This window comes from Herpailurus yagouaroundi, unplaced genomic scaffold, assembly GCF_014898765.1.
Source record: "Herpailurus yagouaroundi ecotype Mexico unplaced genomic scaffold, PumYag 161, whole genome shotgun sequence".
Lineage (NCBI taxonomy): Eukaryota > Metazoa > Chordata > Mammalia > Carnivora > Felidae > Herpailurus > Herpailurus yagouaroundi.
The window spans coordinates 17,164,661-17,182,019 of NW_024412402.1; the positions used below are offsets into that span (position 1 = coordinate 17,164,661).

The 17,359-nt window shown below is 40.4% G+C and overlaps 1 protein-coding gene across 1 annotated transcript; it reads left to right on the forward strand.

Moving 5' to 3' along the window:
- Positions 1–14,126: 14,126 nt before the first annotated feature.
- PATE3 (prostate and testis expressed 3) lies at positions 14,127–16,719 on the forward strand. The gene is made up of 3 exons (XM_040483456.1): positions 14,127–14,374; positions 15,977–16,099; positions 16,595–16,719. Exons 1-3 carry the CDS (start codon positions 14,326–14,328, stop codon positions 16,717–16,719), a joined length of 297 nt encoding a protein of 98 aa, XP_040339390.1. The 5' UTR covers positions 14,127–14,325.
- The last annotated feature ends 640 nt before the right edge of the window (positions 16,720–17,359 follow it).

Below are 17,359 nucleotides of genomic sequence, written 5' to 3' on the forward strand. Positions count from 1 at the left end.
ACTCCAGGTATAGTCTGTATGTGTGGGGGGTATTGGAGTACTGCTTTTGTGGTGGAGGAAAAGGAGCTTCAGGAAGAAGGTGAGCAAAAATAAAATTTGTCTAGTTTGCCTTCAGGTGTTATTAACTGATTGATTGGTATTCTAATTAAATAATTTCTAAGCATATGCCACATGCCAGTATCACAGGAAGAAAAGATGCTTATGCAACCAGGACGTCAATCAATGGCCTCACTAGAGACATCAAAAAGGACATCGAGCGCAGTTGGCTATGGACATCTAGATGAAAGTCCTTCAAATTTGACTGCCTGACCGGGGAAGGCTCCCATGAAGAAGGGGGTGCTGAACAGGACTTGGAGGGCTAGCAATGTGTGAGCTGGAAAAAGTGAGTAGGGACAGGCACCCAAAGGAACAGCAAATGTCAGAGTACAGAGATGTCAAACAGCCTGTCACAGCGTGAAGAGAGCAGGTCATGTGGCTGCAGAGACATGAGTGTGCCAGAAACTCAAGCACAGAGAGACACAGTCTGCTGGAGATGATGGCATACGGGTGAAGGGAGGGGCCCAAGGGGACATTGCACGGGTCTTGCGGCTGACACCACTTGGTCCCAAGCTTGCAGGATGGAATTTCTTGCTTGTTACTGTGCACTTGCAAGATGTCAGTGAAAAGAGCCATTTTCCCCGGAGTTAGGAAAGATATGAAAGCATACACTCCTCTTCAGCACCAATATTGAATTGTGGAAAGGACACATCCTTTAATCCCAGACTCAAGTTTGCCACTATATGGGCTCAAATCCTGACATTGCTGTTTGCCAGCTATGTAATTTTTGGGTGAGTTACTGACGTTGAGAATAATTTTCATATCTCACACGATCAGTATTAGGATTATATTACAGTTTGTGAAGAAAGGGAAGCTCATATTTGTTGAGACCCTGGAAACTATCAAGCACTAACTCCCTGTGTGGTGCTTACAATTTCAGACAAGCAGCCTTGACCCTTTTGCTAGGGTAGGCATCAGAAATTTCCATCATAAGGAGTCATACACAAGAAAGGGCATCTGGCTAGGAAAGACAAGAAGGTAGTGGCTATAGCTGTGGTCTTAGCATTCAAGGGCAAGAGCCCGGCTGTGAGGATGGTATCAGGAGTGTTTTGTCAAGGGTTAACTTTCAATAAGGCTTACATTTGGCTTTGGGTGTTCAAAAAGATGGGAAGTTAATAACAATCTCTTCTAAAATGGACTTTGAAGACAGAAAGACAGATTCAGAACAAGCTGTCTGAGTTGGCTTGAATAAGTGAGCAGCTGGGAACAAGTTGAGTTCTGATTCACTGAGATTGGGTGAGAACTGGATCCATTCTTAAAGCTTAAGGTAGGCTCCATATGCTTATGACAAGCCATTTTATATCTCTACCTCAGACCCCTAGATTCACGTCTTCCAGATTCACGTCTACAAATAACCATTGAATTTTAGGTGGCTCACAAAGTATCAATCTCAGGCTGTCTCAAAATGAAATCATAATCTTTCTGATTCACTAAACCTGCTCCTACTGCAGTGTTTAGGGTCTCAATAAACCCAGGAATCATTCTTTATAGATACCTGTGCCCTGTCCTCAAAGAGAATCAAATAGCAAGTCTTATCCATTCTACCTACTAACTTCTCCCTCACATGGGTTTATTTTTCTCTATCCACTGCCACTACCATAACCTTCAGCTTCATCTCCTGCCTGGTCTAAGCAATAACCTTATTTTTTGGCTTGCCTGCTTATAATCTTTCCCTATTATAGTCTGTTCTCTATAAAGTGGTCAGAGAGCCCTTTTATAGGCCATCGATGCCGCACTCCTGCTCAAAACCGTCCAATGACTTTTCATCACGCTTTGAAGAAAATCCAAAGGTCCTCCCATAGCAAGTCTTCCCCAGGCTGAGCAAAGGCCATTCTCCCATTTCATTTCCTATCACATTCCCCTTGCTCATTCAAATGTCACCCTCTCAGGGCAGCATTTCCTGGTTGACATTAGGAAATGTCAACATCCCTTCTCCAACCTTTTCCCTGCTTCTCTTTTTAATAGCAATTCTCACTACCTTACCTTACATATCTATTTGGTCACTTTGATTCTTCCACTAGCACAAAGCCAAGACTTTGTTTTATTTACCACTGGATACCCAGCATCTGGAGGCTCGGAATATAGGAAACACCCCCCAAATATCTGTGGAACAAACAAATAATGATCTTCCCACATCCACTCTTGAGTCCTTCCAGCCCATTATTACATAGGAACCAGGTTGATCAGATTCATTTTTGTTTTTTAAGTATAATAAGGATGTGAAAATGAGGCTCTTTCTATATTCCAGCTAGGATCCCAAAATAGTAGGTGGCAAGTATTTTTACATTTCAAAGTGAAATGTTGTGCTAGTTATGCAGATTAACAAAGAAAATCAATGAAAACCAGTTTCAGTATCTAGGACCCTTTGACCACCTAGATGGTTTAAAGAAATAAACATTAATATGTCAAAATAACAAATAAATAGCAGGGGAGTTTTTATAGTCTTGGAGGGGGAGATGTCTTTCAATATATGGCTAAAAATATACAACCATAAAAAATTTTATATGTTTGGCTACACTTTAAAAAATCTTCTGAAGCAGGAGGTGGGGTTAGGAACCAACCACTAACTCATAAGCAAAGTCTGAATAACAAATAAACAACCAGTTACAAAATATTTGCAACTCATAATGCAGACTGAGGACTGCATCTTCCTATTTTACAAAGAAATCCTAAAAATTGATTAGAAAGCTATTAAGAATTCAAGAAGAAAGGTAGATAGTTAAGAACAGCATTAGTTCACAGAAAAAGGAATTTAAATGGTCTTACGCATATAAAATGTGCTGAGCTTTCCTCATAATTTGAGAAATGTGAGCTGAAGCTAAACTCAGATACGATTTGACTTTATGGGTAGATCTAGGCAATCATCAGAATCTAATCACACCCCTAAATTGGTGAGGTTGGAAAGCAACACTACTCATCACTCATACATCACTACTAGAGGGTAAGTTAATACATCAGTCGGGGGGGGGGGGGGCGGGATTTGATAATGGCTATCAAAATTATAAAGATCTAGGGATCTTACCCAAGTCATTTTGTGGAATTAGCCTTGCACATCTGTGAAAAGGTGAATACACACGGTTATTTATGGCTTGATAACTGCAAGATTTAAAACAATTTATACTGATCTCATTTATATGCAAAATCTTTAAAAAAAAAAAAAAAGTCAAACTCATAGAAACAGAAAGTAGAACGGTGGTTACCAGGGGCTTGGGGTGGCAGAATGGGGAGGCTGATCCAAGGGTACATGCTTTCAGGTAGGAGATGAAGATGTTCTGGGGATCTAGTAATGTACAGCATGGTGACTATAGTTAACAGTGCTGTACTGTGTACTTGAGAGTTACTAAGAGAGTAGATCATAAGCACTCTCGCCACACAGGCACATGCACATGCGCACACACACACAAATACAACGGTAATTATGTCGCGTGATGGATGTGTAATTAACCTGATTATGGTGATCATTTCACAATGTATGAATATCAAATTATCACATTGTACATTTTAAATATATATACTTTTGTTTGATATATATAACAAACAATAAAGCTGGGGGAAGAAAGAAGAGAAAGTTTATGGACCAGTTGGGAATAGCTACATAAATTGTGATATATCCACACAATAGAATATTATGCAGGCAGAAAAAAAAAAAAGAATGAAGAAGTTTTTTGAAGTGAATTTAGTAACACATCAAATATACCTTGTAGGCTAAGTGAGTCACATCCTATTCAGCTGAAACTGAATTTATACATCTTAAAATATCTAGGACATGAGGATAAGGCTGAAATTTTACCAAAAAGTAATTAGGAGGCTATTACATAAAAATATTGATTTGAAAAGCTTACTATTATAGCTCAAGTATAGTACTTTCTCAACACCATCAGCTTGTAGATGGCTCCTCTGGCCACTATTCTGTACGTTCGCAATACTAAATACAAGTCCATTTTAAACTGAATTTAGTAAAGGAATAAAAAAACTTTAAGCCAGCTCTGCCAGTCATAGATACTGATGAATGACATATTGCTATCTGGATTTGGACTACTTCTTTCCCGCTAATAATAATTAAGTTAAAGGGGCGCCTGGGTGGCGCAGTCGGTTAAGCGTCCGACTTCAGCCAGGTCACGATCTCGCGGTCCGTGAGTTCGAGCCCCGCGTCAGGCTCTGGGCTGATGGCTCAGAGCCTGGAGCCTGTTTCTGATTCTGTGTGTCCCTCTCTCTCTGCGCCTCCCCCATTCACACTCTGTCTCTCTCTGTCCCAAAAATAAATAAAAAAAACGTTGAAAAAAATTAAAAAAAAAATTAAGTTAAAGACAGTGATCTCCTCTTCAACTCCTGGTCCACGGTGATGATGCAATCTCATTGAAGTCATCCCATATACTGAAACTCTGCATACCTTGCTTCATCATCTGCATTAGGAAATAGAACTTTGGGGAGGCTGGGTGGCTCAGTTGGTTAAGCATCCGACTTTGGTTCAGGTCGGATCCCTTTTGCATTCCGTTTAAAATATATAACAGTGCATATTTTAACAATAAGCCCGTTTAACAATAAGCCCATCAAACTAGTTGAGCTTACTACAGGCCAGTTACTTTAAGCTATTTACATTCATCTATAGAACTAGATTTGTGTGGTGTAAATGTGGAGTTATAGATTCATACATATATATTCCTGTCCTCTAACATTGACTCATATTTTAAACTCTTTTGATTGTGACTTCTTACTAATAAAGAATTTCTTATTCAAAAAAGTTGAGTAATCCATATCTCTAGTCATTTTCTTTATCAGAAGCATTTTTTCACTGGATTCTTTAGAAATGGCTTATAGGAATAATAATTCTCAAATTCCTGTATGTCCAAACACTTTATGTTCTTTACCTTTGAAGGTGAATTTTGTTATATTCAAAATCTTTGGTTCACATTTTCTTTCCTTACATATCATAAATACATCACTGCCGTTACAAAAGTCTAATGATTAACCAATTTTCTGTCCCTTATAAATTATGGACATTGGTCTAAAAACTCAAAGGATTTTTTTTCTTTTTTCGTAAGTTTGGTAATTTTACAAGAATATGTCCTGATGTTGATCATTCTAAGTTGACAGCATCAGGCACAGTGTGCTGTTGCAAAGTTTCAACTCTTTTAAAATCATTTTAGAAAAGTGTTTTGTTATGATTATTAATTTTTAGTATTCTTTTCTTTTTCCTTGGTTGTCTTTTTTCAAGAGCTTCTTTATCTGTATATTGAATCTTTTTGTTTATTTAAAAAATTCTAACCTTTTAGGAGCACCTGGGTAGTGCAGTCAGTTAAGCGTCTGACTCTGGATTTTAGCTCAGGTCATAATCTCATGGTTTGTGAGTTTGAGCCCCATGCTGGGCTCTGCACTGGCAGTGTGGAGCCTGCTTGTGATTCTCTCTCTCTCCCCCTTTCTCTCTGTTCTTCCCTTCCTCACTCCTTCTCTCTCTCTCAAAATAAATAAATAAATAAATTTTAACCTTTTAAAATCTATAAATCTCTTCATTTCTTTTAAATTTTAAAATTCCTACCTTTTCACTTTCTCTTTCTCTTAGGTCAATATTCCACTATATATGCTTATATTTTTCAACTTTTGTTAGTAGAGATGGTGGACCACGGGCCTGAGCATCACAGTGTATTCTTGTTGAGTATGCCAAGATGCAAGGCCTTGACCACTCTCTTTTCCCAGGCCATTGCCTGGGTTGTGTTCACAGTGAAAAATATTGAAGAATGAGGTAACATCTCCACCAGGACAAAGAGCAGTTGTGCTTCCACTTAGTATATAAGTGGTCAATTCCTCTAGCTCAGTGTTCCCTAGCTGTAATGCAAACCCACAGTGAGTAGCATCTACCTGGGCCTCAGCTATACTGCCTGTGGGACTCAGAGAACTTGAGAATTGATGCAAAGCAACATGGAGTCTGGCTTCTGCTTTTGCCATGAGAATGAAGTCTTCTGTCTCTGATCCAGGAGTTTTGTTTCTTCTACCAGCATCTATAAATTTTTTTTTCAACGTTTATTTTATTTTTGGGACAGAGAGAGACAGAGCATGAATGGGGGAGGGGCAGAGAGAGAGGGAGACACAGAATCAGAAACAGGCTCCAGGCTCTGAGCCATCAGCCCAGAGCCTGACGCGGGGCTCGAACTCACGGACCGCGAGATCGTGACCTGGCTGAAGTCGGATGCTTAACCGACTGCGCCACCCAGGCGCCCCTCTACCAGCATCTATAAAACAAGAACAGGCCAGATTATTAGCTCGCAGGTAGGGTAAAATCCCAGACCCTTTGCTGTTCTTGACAGTTTGGGAGATGAGGGTACAATGGTGACAGAGATATGGCTTTCTGGAAGATGAAGGACAAGGGCTCCCACAGGATCGAGTTAAGAGAGAGAGAAGACATCCGGGGATCCAGTAGCAGGTGCTCTCACCCCAAGGGGTTGGGGAGGTAAGGGAAACTTCTTCTCCTAGTTGTTTGTTTGTTATTACTTTTCTATTGTTGCATAACAAATTACCATACACACAGTGGCTTAAAACAACACAGATTTATTATCTCACAGTTTCTGTAGGCCAGAAGTCTGGGCACAGCGTGACTGGATTCTCTGCTTAAGATCTCACAAGGCTAAAATCAAGGTGTTATCCAGGACTGTGTTTCTCATTTGAAGCCAACAACCAGTTGAACAGCTCAATCTGTCAACACTGTGTGAGTGAACTTGAAAGCGACTCCTCCCCCAGTTGAGCCACAAGATCACTAGAGCTTCAACGACACCTTCATTATGTCCGTGAAACACTCGGAAGCAAAGGACCCAGCTAAGCCACACCGATTCCTGACCAACAGAAACTTCGAAATAATATATTTTGTTGTTCTAAGCCACTAAGGTTTAGGAAATTGGCTACACAGCAGATCATGAATATATTGGCTGAAAGCACAGAGGACTGCAGCGCAAAGCCACAGCAGCACCTGATGGGAAAGGAGAGAGCCCCAGAGTGGGGGAGTTATGTAGGAGTGAGGGGGGTCATAACAATAGTGAGAGAAGGTGTGGAGGAGGAGGAAAAAACTTCCCACTGCTCCAGCCATGCCCTACACACTAGCTTCACCTCCTCCCTGCATGCACCACCCTCCCGACCACAGACTAACAATCTCCCTGCAGCTGTGGTAACCCCAGAAGTGTGTGTGTGTGTGTGTGTGTGTGTGTGTGTGTGTGGTAAACAACCTGGACTTTTTCCCTTAGGGGAAAAGCTGTGGCCCACTCTCTACCTCTGAGCCCTTCAACCCTAATGACTTTTCTGAACTACAGACACTGTGGCTGATGATAGACGTTGGAGCTTCTGGCAACAAAGAGGTAACGTCCACTTGGATATTGAGACTTCTCACCTCCTTGACACAGCTCTAGCCCTTTTGAAAAGCAGCTATGGATCTGCTACTGAGTGCTAATGAAAACTGAAGCCCAGTCCAAGGAAGCCTTGTGATGTATTTTCTAGGCTGATATTCACATTTGGGAGTGAGTCAACTCAGACTGGATAACTCAGTAAAGGGGCAGGGTTCAAAAGCTCAAAAGGCCTCACTAGTCACATGAAATGGTATATTCGTGAGACATATGAAGTATATTTTCAATTGTAGCCTACTGTTGTATTTTCTTAGTAGTGATTTTCAGAAATCAGAAGACTTGAATTTTGATGAAGTTAAATTTACAATTTTTTTCTTTTATGATTTGTGTTTCCATGTTTCATTATAGAAGTCTTTGCCTACTTGAATGTGGTGAATATCTTCTCTTAAATTTTCTTCTAGAAGATTTATCATTTTAGTTGATATATATCATTATGGTCCATGTAAAGTTAATATTTCTGTATGGTGTAAAGGCAAAGTTACATCTTTCGCCATATGGCTATCCAGTTGTTCTTGTACAGTTTGTTGGAAGGACTTCTGATTTGATAATTCACCATTACGTGGATGTTAATAGACACTCTATCAAATTTTAAAAGTTCTCTTCTGTTGTTATTTGATGATAATTTTATTATAAACTGATATTCGGTTTTTATCATTGAAGTTTTGTTTCTCTTCTTCCATGAATGGGGACAATTAAATTGATTCCTTCCTCTAATGTCAAACCTTCCTTGCATTCCTCAAACTGGTGCAGCCACTCAGGAAAATAGTATGGAGGTTCCTCAAAAAATTAAAAATAGAACTACCCTACGACCCAGCAATTGCACTACTAGGCATTTATCAAAAGGATACAACTGTGTTGTTTCAATGGGGCACAAGCACCCCAATGTTTACAGCATTTATCAACAATAGCCAAAGTATGGTAAGAGCCCAAATATCCATTGACTGGTGAATGGATAAAGATGTGGTACATACATATACAATGGAATATTACTCAGTGATTAAAAAGAATGAAGTCTTGCAACTGCAACAATGTGAATGGAAGTAGAGCATACTATGCTTAGCAAAATAAGTCAGAGATAGATAAATATCATATGGCTTCACTTATATGTGGAATTTAAGATACACAACAGATGAACATAGAGGAAGGGAAGGAAAAATAAGACAAAAACAGAGAGGGAGGCAAACCATAAGAGATTCTTAACTACAGAGAACAAACAGAGGGCTGCTGGTGGGGTACCGGGAGGGGAGAAGGGCTAAATGGGCAAGGGGCATTAAGGAGGGCACTTGTTGGGATGAGCACTAGGTATTATATGTAAGTGATGAATCATGAGATTCTATTCTAGAAATCATTATTACACTATATGTTAAATAACTTGGATGTAAATCTAAAAAAATTTTTAATTAAAAAAATTTAAAGTTAATAACCTCCCAAAATAGAGAGCCCCCCCCCCCCATACCCTCCACAGGTTCACTGGTGAATTCTACCAAAAACTTAAGGAAGAAATTATACAGATTCTCTACCATCTCCTCCAGAAAATAGAAATAGAGGGACCATTTCCTAACAAAATATGGAATAAAACAGAATAAAACTACTTATTCTACAGATTTTAAAAACAATAATAATAAACATTATTAATAATTTGAACTTACACAATGTTATATGTCAAGCATGTATCAATAACTCTGGGAAAATATTAATGAAAGGGACAAAAGATTTGAACAGATGTTCAATCAGTTTACTAATGAAGCACATGAAAAGAGCCAAATAAATTGACAACAAATTTTGTATTTCAATTCCATCCTGCTAAAGCTTTTCCCACAGCACTTAAACATTTGCAAGAGGGTGAGAGGGAGATGTTGGCCAATGAGTACAAACTTACAGTTAGAAAATGAGTAAGTTCTAGGAATTTAATGCACAGCATTGCGATTACAAGTCACAGTCTTGTGCTACATTTCTTGAAAGTTGCTAAGTTACACAAAGCTATATGTTAATTATATCTGAATAAAGTTGGGGGAAAAGAACATAAATTTGCAAGGATTTTGATCTCTACCTTCTTCTTTAATATCGGCAATTCAGCCAAGAAATCTTTAATTTGTCAGTAACACCTTAACGATAAATACAGAACCTTGAGTGCAAATTTTTATCTCATTCAGATGGTTAAAAGTATCTTTTAGGTGAGCCAGGCCATGAATAAAGTCCTCTTTTTCAAATTGTTTCAAGAGTAGGTTTGCTTTTTCTTTAAAAAGTAAACAAATAAAACTTATCAAAATCGGTACTAAAGTTTGTCCCTTTGAAAGCCAGAGAACTTCGGTGGTGACAGAGAAGATTTTCTTATTCCCCGCAAAGGCATTTTTAAAATGTGATGATTTAGAAAATTACTTTGGATAAAGTCGATGGCTCTTTTGGCTGATGACAGAATTTCTTTTAGAGTTGTTTGAGTAGTCTTTTGTCAGTGCATGGTCTGTCACAAAACAAGTGAGTAGCTAGGAGGCGAGGAAAACCAGACGCCCACCCAGGATTGCAGGAGTTCCGTTCCGTCTGCAGAAAGAGACAGGAAGCTTTTGGTTCCCTCAAAGTTCTGCATGATAAAACCACCTTTTTTACCTATTGACAAAAAGTCGTTGACTTTTACACTTCCCAGGGGAGATTCATGATGTAAGAATTCTTCGATGGCTTCAGCATGCGCAGAGCAAGCAAAACCAGAAGGAAATGGGAAGCTTGGCAACACTGAAGGTGGCTTTAGTTTCATCCCATTGTAAAATGAAGGGGTGTGGCATAAGTGCCAATTCCTCAATGGCTGCTTCAAGGTTTTAAAGAAATAGGAACTGTTGGACAAGGAAAATGGATGACAGAGTTTTTTCCTTCATTGCAGTCCACGAATCAGTGCCGACATGGTTCACCAAAGTTTATCCAATATAAGTGGAGCTTCTATTTATTCAGCAGGCTGGTAAGAAAATATGCAGAAGCCCCAAGAAAAGGGTTTTGTAAAATGGCACAACTATGTTTAGAAACACGCCAATTCTTTCCAACTGAGCTTTCTTATTAGGAAAAATTCCAAATTCTAAGATATAGTTTCTGGAAAGACAGAAGTGAGATGCACTTTTACTCTATCTGCATTCACAAGAACATTTACACACACACACACACACACACACACACACACACACACAAAACCACTGTGACCTTTGTGTCCTAGTGAGTTCAAAGATGCAAATGAAGACATCTGATTCCTGTTTTTTCATTTACTTCTATTAGGAACAAGATCTTAGGCACTGCTAACGTTTTGTAGTTTGTTGCCAACATTGAATATGGAAGGGAGTGATTGATAACCTTTAGAGTGTAGCCAAGAGTGGGAGGCCCCAAGATGGACCACTTTGGCATGAAAATTATTTTGAGTTAAAAAGCAATCAATCAAAAGCCAGCAGATTCAGGAAAAGCACCCCTCAACCTCTTGAAAGAATTTAGATGGAGGACCTGCTCCAGGAAGAGAGCTATCACCCATAGATAAAACTCCAACATGGTAAGAGCTAGGTATGGTAGATGGGAGGAACCTAGTTCTCCATGTCCCACTGTTTCGGAGTGGCCCAGCAAATACTTGTTTACCAAATATGTACTCTTTTTTTAAATCTTCCCATAAATTGCATTCCTATCCTCTGAAGTCCCAGACCCTTGCCCCCTTTTCCTTAGTTTGGGGATATATATATATATATATATATATATATATATTCTATGTCTGTGTGGATCCGCCATAGATATGCTATTAAATTTGATTTTCTCCTGTTACTCTGTCTCATGTCAATTTGATTCTTAGTCTGGCTAGAAGGATCTTGAAGGGGACAGCAATTCTTGCTCCCCGACAAGAGGTTAGTGAAAAATTTAAAATTTTCTAGCAAGGTTCATGGACCTCATGAAACTAAGAGGCCACTAAACCCCATATTAATACATTTTGCTCAGGAGCCAAGATAAGGTGCTAACAAAAATCTGTTACCACACCTGCATAAATTCAGTCCATAAACAGTCCTGAAAGGGTTTTTTGAAACCTTTCATTACCATCAGGACTTTTCATCTAAAACATTATATTAACAGCAATATTGTGAACAAAGAGAATGTTAGTGACACTCATCTATGCTTGAACCTCAGCCGGGCTGCTTCATGGACGCTTCACCACCAGGGTGTTGTGAGGGCTCCATGAAACGATGCAAGTAGAAGTGGCTGGCCCCATGTGTGGCACATAGCAAGCACTCAATAAATGTTGGTTTTGTTCTTCTCTCCTTCACCTCTCTTATCACCAGCAATTGGAAGAGGAGGGTGATTTCCCTAGGCCCTGCAAACAGGCTCCTCTCCACCACACTTTTTAAAGATCATTATTTCACACTCTATATACACTCTGAAAAGCCATTACTTCCCCTGGAAGCCAAGGAACAAAGCAGCCTGACTTCTGACTCTATGTCCGTTCCCTCCAAAAAACAAAAGGGCAGCCTTTAGAAGCCAGATTAAGAGGGTTGCTCATCTGTGGTATCACCAAGATTTCAGTTACCAACCCTGAAGCCAAGAATGAATATGAGGACACAATGTTCTGCTGTCTCATCAGAGCAGGACAAATGGCATCTAGGCTGAGTAGATGGTCTTCTTGCCATGGGGTGCATTAATCTGGGACTCTGTATCAGCGGGATTGTGGATAGTGGTATCATGTGAGATTTATCCATCATATGCTCAGCACATCACCATGTGCCAGGCAAAATGCTAGGTCAGAATAACAGATCTTAGTATCCATATTCATGATTTACATTATGAAACCATGGAATGTTAAAGTCGTAAAGGACCATAGAATTGTTGAAGTCTAAAAATCACAGATAAATGGCTTGCTAAAGATGCCATGAATTACATAGTAATCAACCAAAAGTCTCAGACTCCCAGGAAAATCCTCTTTTTCCATCGTACCACACAGCCTCTAGTAGGTTCTAATACTTATTCTTTCCTATGCCGTGCTAAATGAAGAAGGAAAATGTTTCCAAGAAAAAACTTGATGGGTAAGGTTCTGGGGGAGGATGAGGAGTAAGTCAGGTACCCAATGTTTGGGTAGAATTGCAAAACTTCACAATCTTAACTAGAAATAATCCAGCAGAAAGGAGATTCAAAACTCAATGGGCCTTTCAGAAAGCATCTGCCAAGGGGAACCTTGAAAGAAGAGTAGACACTGAAAGCCAACTGCAGTTTAACCTGGAATGTTCTTTACTTCATTTGCTATGGTTTTAGAGTCATTCTCTTTAAACAGATAAATCAGAGAAAATAGGTGACAAATGAAATGCCCTGATAGCCTTGTAAACCCAAGCACCAAAGGCTTAGGGCTTTGCCTTCTTGATAAGCCTTTGAAAAGTCCTGAAAAAAATGCCATCCAGTTTCTAAGATGCCCTCCTGAAATATGGCAGAATAGAAAACTAGACTCAAGACTTCACAATCTGGCTTTTCATTCTAGAATCAATTCTTTTCGAAGAAACGAATTCCCTCATGTTTCTCTTCTTGGGCAATGATCGGCTCCACGCTCTGGTCATAGAAAAAGAACATTGTAGGGGTGCCTGGGTGGCAGAGTCGGTTAAGTGTCCGACTTCAGCCAGGTCACGATCTCGCGGTCCGTGAGTTCGAGCCCCGCGTCAGGCTCTGGGCTGATGGCTCAGAGCCTGGAGCCTGTTTCCGATTCTGTGTCTCCCTCTCTCTCTGCCCCTCCCCCATTCATGCTCTGTCTCTCTCTGTCCCAAAAATAAATAAACATTGAAAAAATTCTAAAAAAAAAAAAGAAAAAGAACATTGTAACTTTTGTGGCATTTGACGTAAGACTTCATGTCACCCAATCTTCACCTGATATCTAAAAATGTCATACTTGATATGTTTTAATGAACGTTTTGTTCCTACAAGCAAGAATATGTCCTTAAATTAGCTCTGCATGGAAGATTCCCAATACCTCTTGCCAAGGTGCCATCAGCTCACTGACACAGGTTAAGCAGACTTGGAATGCTAGGGTTAGTCATGGTTTCCCAGTGCTTTACCCATGGTGAGCCTTAACTGAATTAACTTTTGTAGAGATAGATACCTAAATCATAGAAAAACGAGCCAGTTCATAATATAAATTTGGTAAAGATCATGTTGTGTGGTAATTCTAGCAAGAATCTCCCAGCCCTACAGAGTAAATAGTCCCTGACTGTGAAGGACAGATTTCTGCTAAGGTGAAGTCGTTTTGGGCTGAGAATCAGAAGTTCTAGGTTGAAGGCCCAGCTTGGTCATAGATTATACATCTTTTTCTCTTTCATTCTCCTGTTTCTTCCCCCTCGGGTGAGGAGCTACGTGATCTTTTCTTACTTATACATTGCTCTACATGCACACACAGAACTGTACCTGGAACACCAAAGTTCTCAATAATACTTATTCGTTGATGGTATGAATAAATCTCCAAGAGGCATTGAATCAAGGTGGTTGAAAGTGTGGCCTCCACTAGATATGTAATCATGGGTCAGATACTGGACCTCACCAAGCCCCAGTTTCCCTCTCTGTAAAATTAGAATAAGAATGATAATGTAGTAACTATAACAATAATTGCTGTGCTAAAGATTATAATTAAAAAACCCAGTTAGCTTAATGTAAACCCCCAAATTTACTAATTATCTTTATGCTTTGCTATGGGGTAGAGAGAGAATGAACTTGAGCTTCCAGAGAAAAGCTTGTGTGATTGGTTTCCCTTAGGCATGAATAATTCCTGCCCTGTGAAGAAGGTTTCCTCCCTATAGCCTAAAGAGCTGTTCTTGCAGTTCCTGGCTTCTTTTCCTCCTGTACAGAAGACTTCTGGTTCAGGATGGACAAACATTTCTTGATAGTCTCCTTCCTTTCCTGCTTCATTGTAGGTGAGTCACAGACCTGAGAAGTGGGCTCCAGAGGCAGGATCTCAGGAGCCCTTGGAAACTCTACATGTACAGGAGGTATCCATGGAGGGCTGAGCCTTGACCACGTTTATAAGGGAGGGGAAGCCATTCTTCAGAATGCTCCTTCTGCCTTACGGGCCAACTTTTCTGACCTTTTCAACATTCTGCCATTCCTCACCAGGGGCTCAAGCCTCTATGGCTGCCCCTTCCTACTCTTTCCCCATTCTGTCCCTACCATTCCCCATAATCTAAAATCCTAGCAAGATTTTCCTTAGGTCATCCTTTCCATTCATAAATCTGTATCCCATTTGCTGTGACAGCTGGTCAGTCTATAATGAATAATTTTGTAGTTTGTTTTAGACAGTGACTTTTGATACCCTTATCAGGGAGTTTATATGAAAACAAGTGATTATAGGAGAGGAAGTACTGGATGCTCTAGAACCAGAATTTTTAAATTGCTGTCTTAACATGGATGGAACAGGAAGGTATTATGCTAAGTGAAATAAGTCAGTCAGAGAAAGACAGACACCATATGTTTTCACTGATAACTGGATCTTGAGAAACTTAACAGAAGACCATGGGGGAGGGGAAGGGGAAAAAAAAGTTACAGAGAGGGAGGGAGGCAAATCATAAGAGACTCTTGGATACTGAGAACAAACTGTGGGTTGATGGGGGGTGGGGGAGAAGGGAAAGTGGGTGATGGGCGTTGAGGAGGGCACTTGTTGGGATGAGCACTGGGTGTTGTATGGAAACCAATTTGTCAATAAATTATATTAAAAAAATAAATAAAACAAGAACAATAACCATGTAACCCAAGTAACCATGGGAAGTGTTACTAATATGTTGTAATTCATGAGGACTTTACATACATTCAATTCAAAGTTCAAAATTACAGAGTATATTACCTCATAATACCTAAGTGGCGAATATTAGTAACCTAGCTTGGGTAAAATATTTTATTCTTTTTTTATTTTTTAAAAATGTTTGTTTATTTTTGAGAGAGAGAGAGACAGAGAGAGACAGAGATAGAGTGTGGGCGGGAGAGGGGCAGAGAGAGAGGGAAACACAGAATCTGAAACGGGCTCCAGGCTCTGTCAGCACATGGCCCGACAAGGGGCTGGAACCCACGAACTGAGAGATCATGACCTGAGCGGAAGTCGGACGCTCAACCGACTGAGCCACCCGGGCGCCCCTTGGGTAAAATAGTTTAAAGCATTCACCCTCATTATTACACTCCCACCTATCTACAGTGCTGCCAAGTTGGCTAGGCCATCATTAATAGAACCGTTTTAAAGCTGGAAAAACCAAAGTCATGGGGGCTAAATCTTTGCTCTGAGTTACCTAGGTTAAAACGGCTAAAACAGGGATCCGAAGAATCCTTTTATACTCACAATCGCATTTCTCTGTGATACAAGTTGGTGAGAGCTCCAACTGCTTACTACCTGCTATTCTACCCACCACCAGCTCCTCATCCGCCGCCCCCACCCCCGTCACCTCTACTCCTCCACCCTCCACAATCAGGTCTAGATAATTCCAGCTCCTTCCAAAGTGTCCCTGGTCTGACACCAGCTCTACACTCTCCAGCAGTGACACCCCTGAAGTGCGTAACGTGCCACCTTCGCACACGGACAGATCGCTGTAGAAGAGGCTTTGGTTCCTGTATTGCTCAGACGTTTGAGTCGTGCATGTCTTTAAAGATCTTCCAGGGTAAGTTAGAGGGCCAGTAGAGGTACCGTGAAAATCTTAGAAAATTCTTAGGAGAGCACTTCAGCGATTTTGTATCTCAGACTACGGCCAGTCTGAGGAACCGACGAGCAGAATGCCTCTGAGCTCAGGTCCCTGTGCATGCAGACAGAAGAGGATTGGGGGAAATGAGACAGGAGGAAGACGACGGGGGCCCTATATTCCCAACAAAATGGACCAGATTCTAACTCTGAAGACACTAAAGCACTAGTTGCTAATCTACCAGGAAAGGAAATGAAACAGCTATATAGAGTTGTAGGGACCTCAGGCAAACGAACATGAAGGGGGCCGGTGGTTTCTACATCTCCCTGCCTCAGTCCTCATGGTAGGGATACGCTGTGAAGCCATCCCTAAACCCACCCTGATACCTAATTAAATTTCCACGGGCAGGAATAGTGCCGGGTTTGACTTGTCTTTAGAAAACTTAGATCATATTTTCTATGTTCTTTCTTATTACAGATAACATTCTGCAGTTATCATATATGGTGTGTCAGAAATTCTGCAGAGACTTGACATTTGATTTCCACAATCGGACTTACGTTCATAAATGTTGCAGATACAATTATTGTAACATCGAAATCTAAGATATTTGCCCTCCCGAGGCCTCACTCTGAAGTGTTGATGTTTCTCACCCTTCATACCCTGCCTGCCCTTGCTTTTTTGCCTTGTCTGTCTTGTAAGTACCCCAGCTGTCTCTTTAATTCAGTGTCACCCTTCCTGGCACCTCCAGCTCGGTTTCTATCTCAGTCAGAGGATGATGATTCTGAACAACAGACCTCTCCCCTGACAGGGATTGGCATTTCTATACTCAAGAATCCTGTCCCAAGAGGCTCTGTACAGCGAAATTTAAAACAAGACTGTTCCCAAACCCTATGATCAGCTAAGATAGTTGAGGTGGGCTAGAAGCACTTCAGCTGAACATTCACAAATACTTTTGTCTTAAACTCCCATTTTTATCATTACTATAATTAAGCAGAAATAGCAGCAAAATGGATGGTGGACACTTGAGATTTTCCTCTACGGACACAGTCTTATTTTCCAAGTGGACAGTGTTCACTTCAAACTCAGTCATGATTTTCTTGGCACCTGCAAAGTACACCCGTATACAATGTTAGTATGAAGGAGAAAATAAGGAAATTCCTGCCACTGTGATATTCATAGCTCACACATGGCCACTTGTAGGTCTGTTAATATGTAGTCCAGATACATCACAACTGTCCTTTC

What these genes read in the sequence shown, in the direction of transcription:
- PATE3 (XM_040483456.1), top strand. Translation starts at nt 14,326, where the DNA reads ATGGACAAACATTTCTTGATAGTCTCCTTCCTTTCCTGCTTCATTGTA. An exon ending in CCTTTCCTGCTTCATTGTAG is followed by an intron (nt 14,375 to 15,976) that starts GTGAGTCACAGA and finishes TACACTCTCCAG; the next exon opens with CAGTGACACCCCTGAAGTGC. An exon ending in GTCTTTAAAGATCTTCCAGG is followed by an intron (nt 16,100 to 16,594) that starts GTAAGTTAGAGG and finishes TTCTTATTACAG; the next exon opens with ATAACATTCTGCAGTTATCA.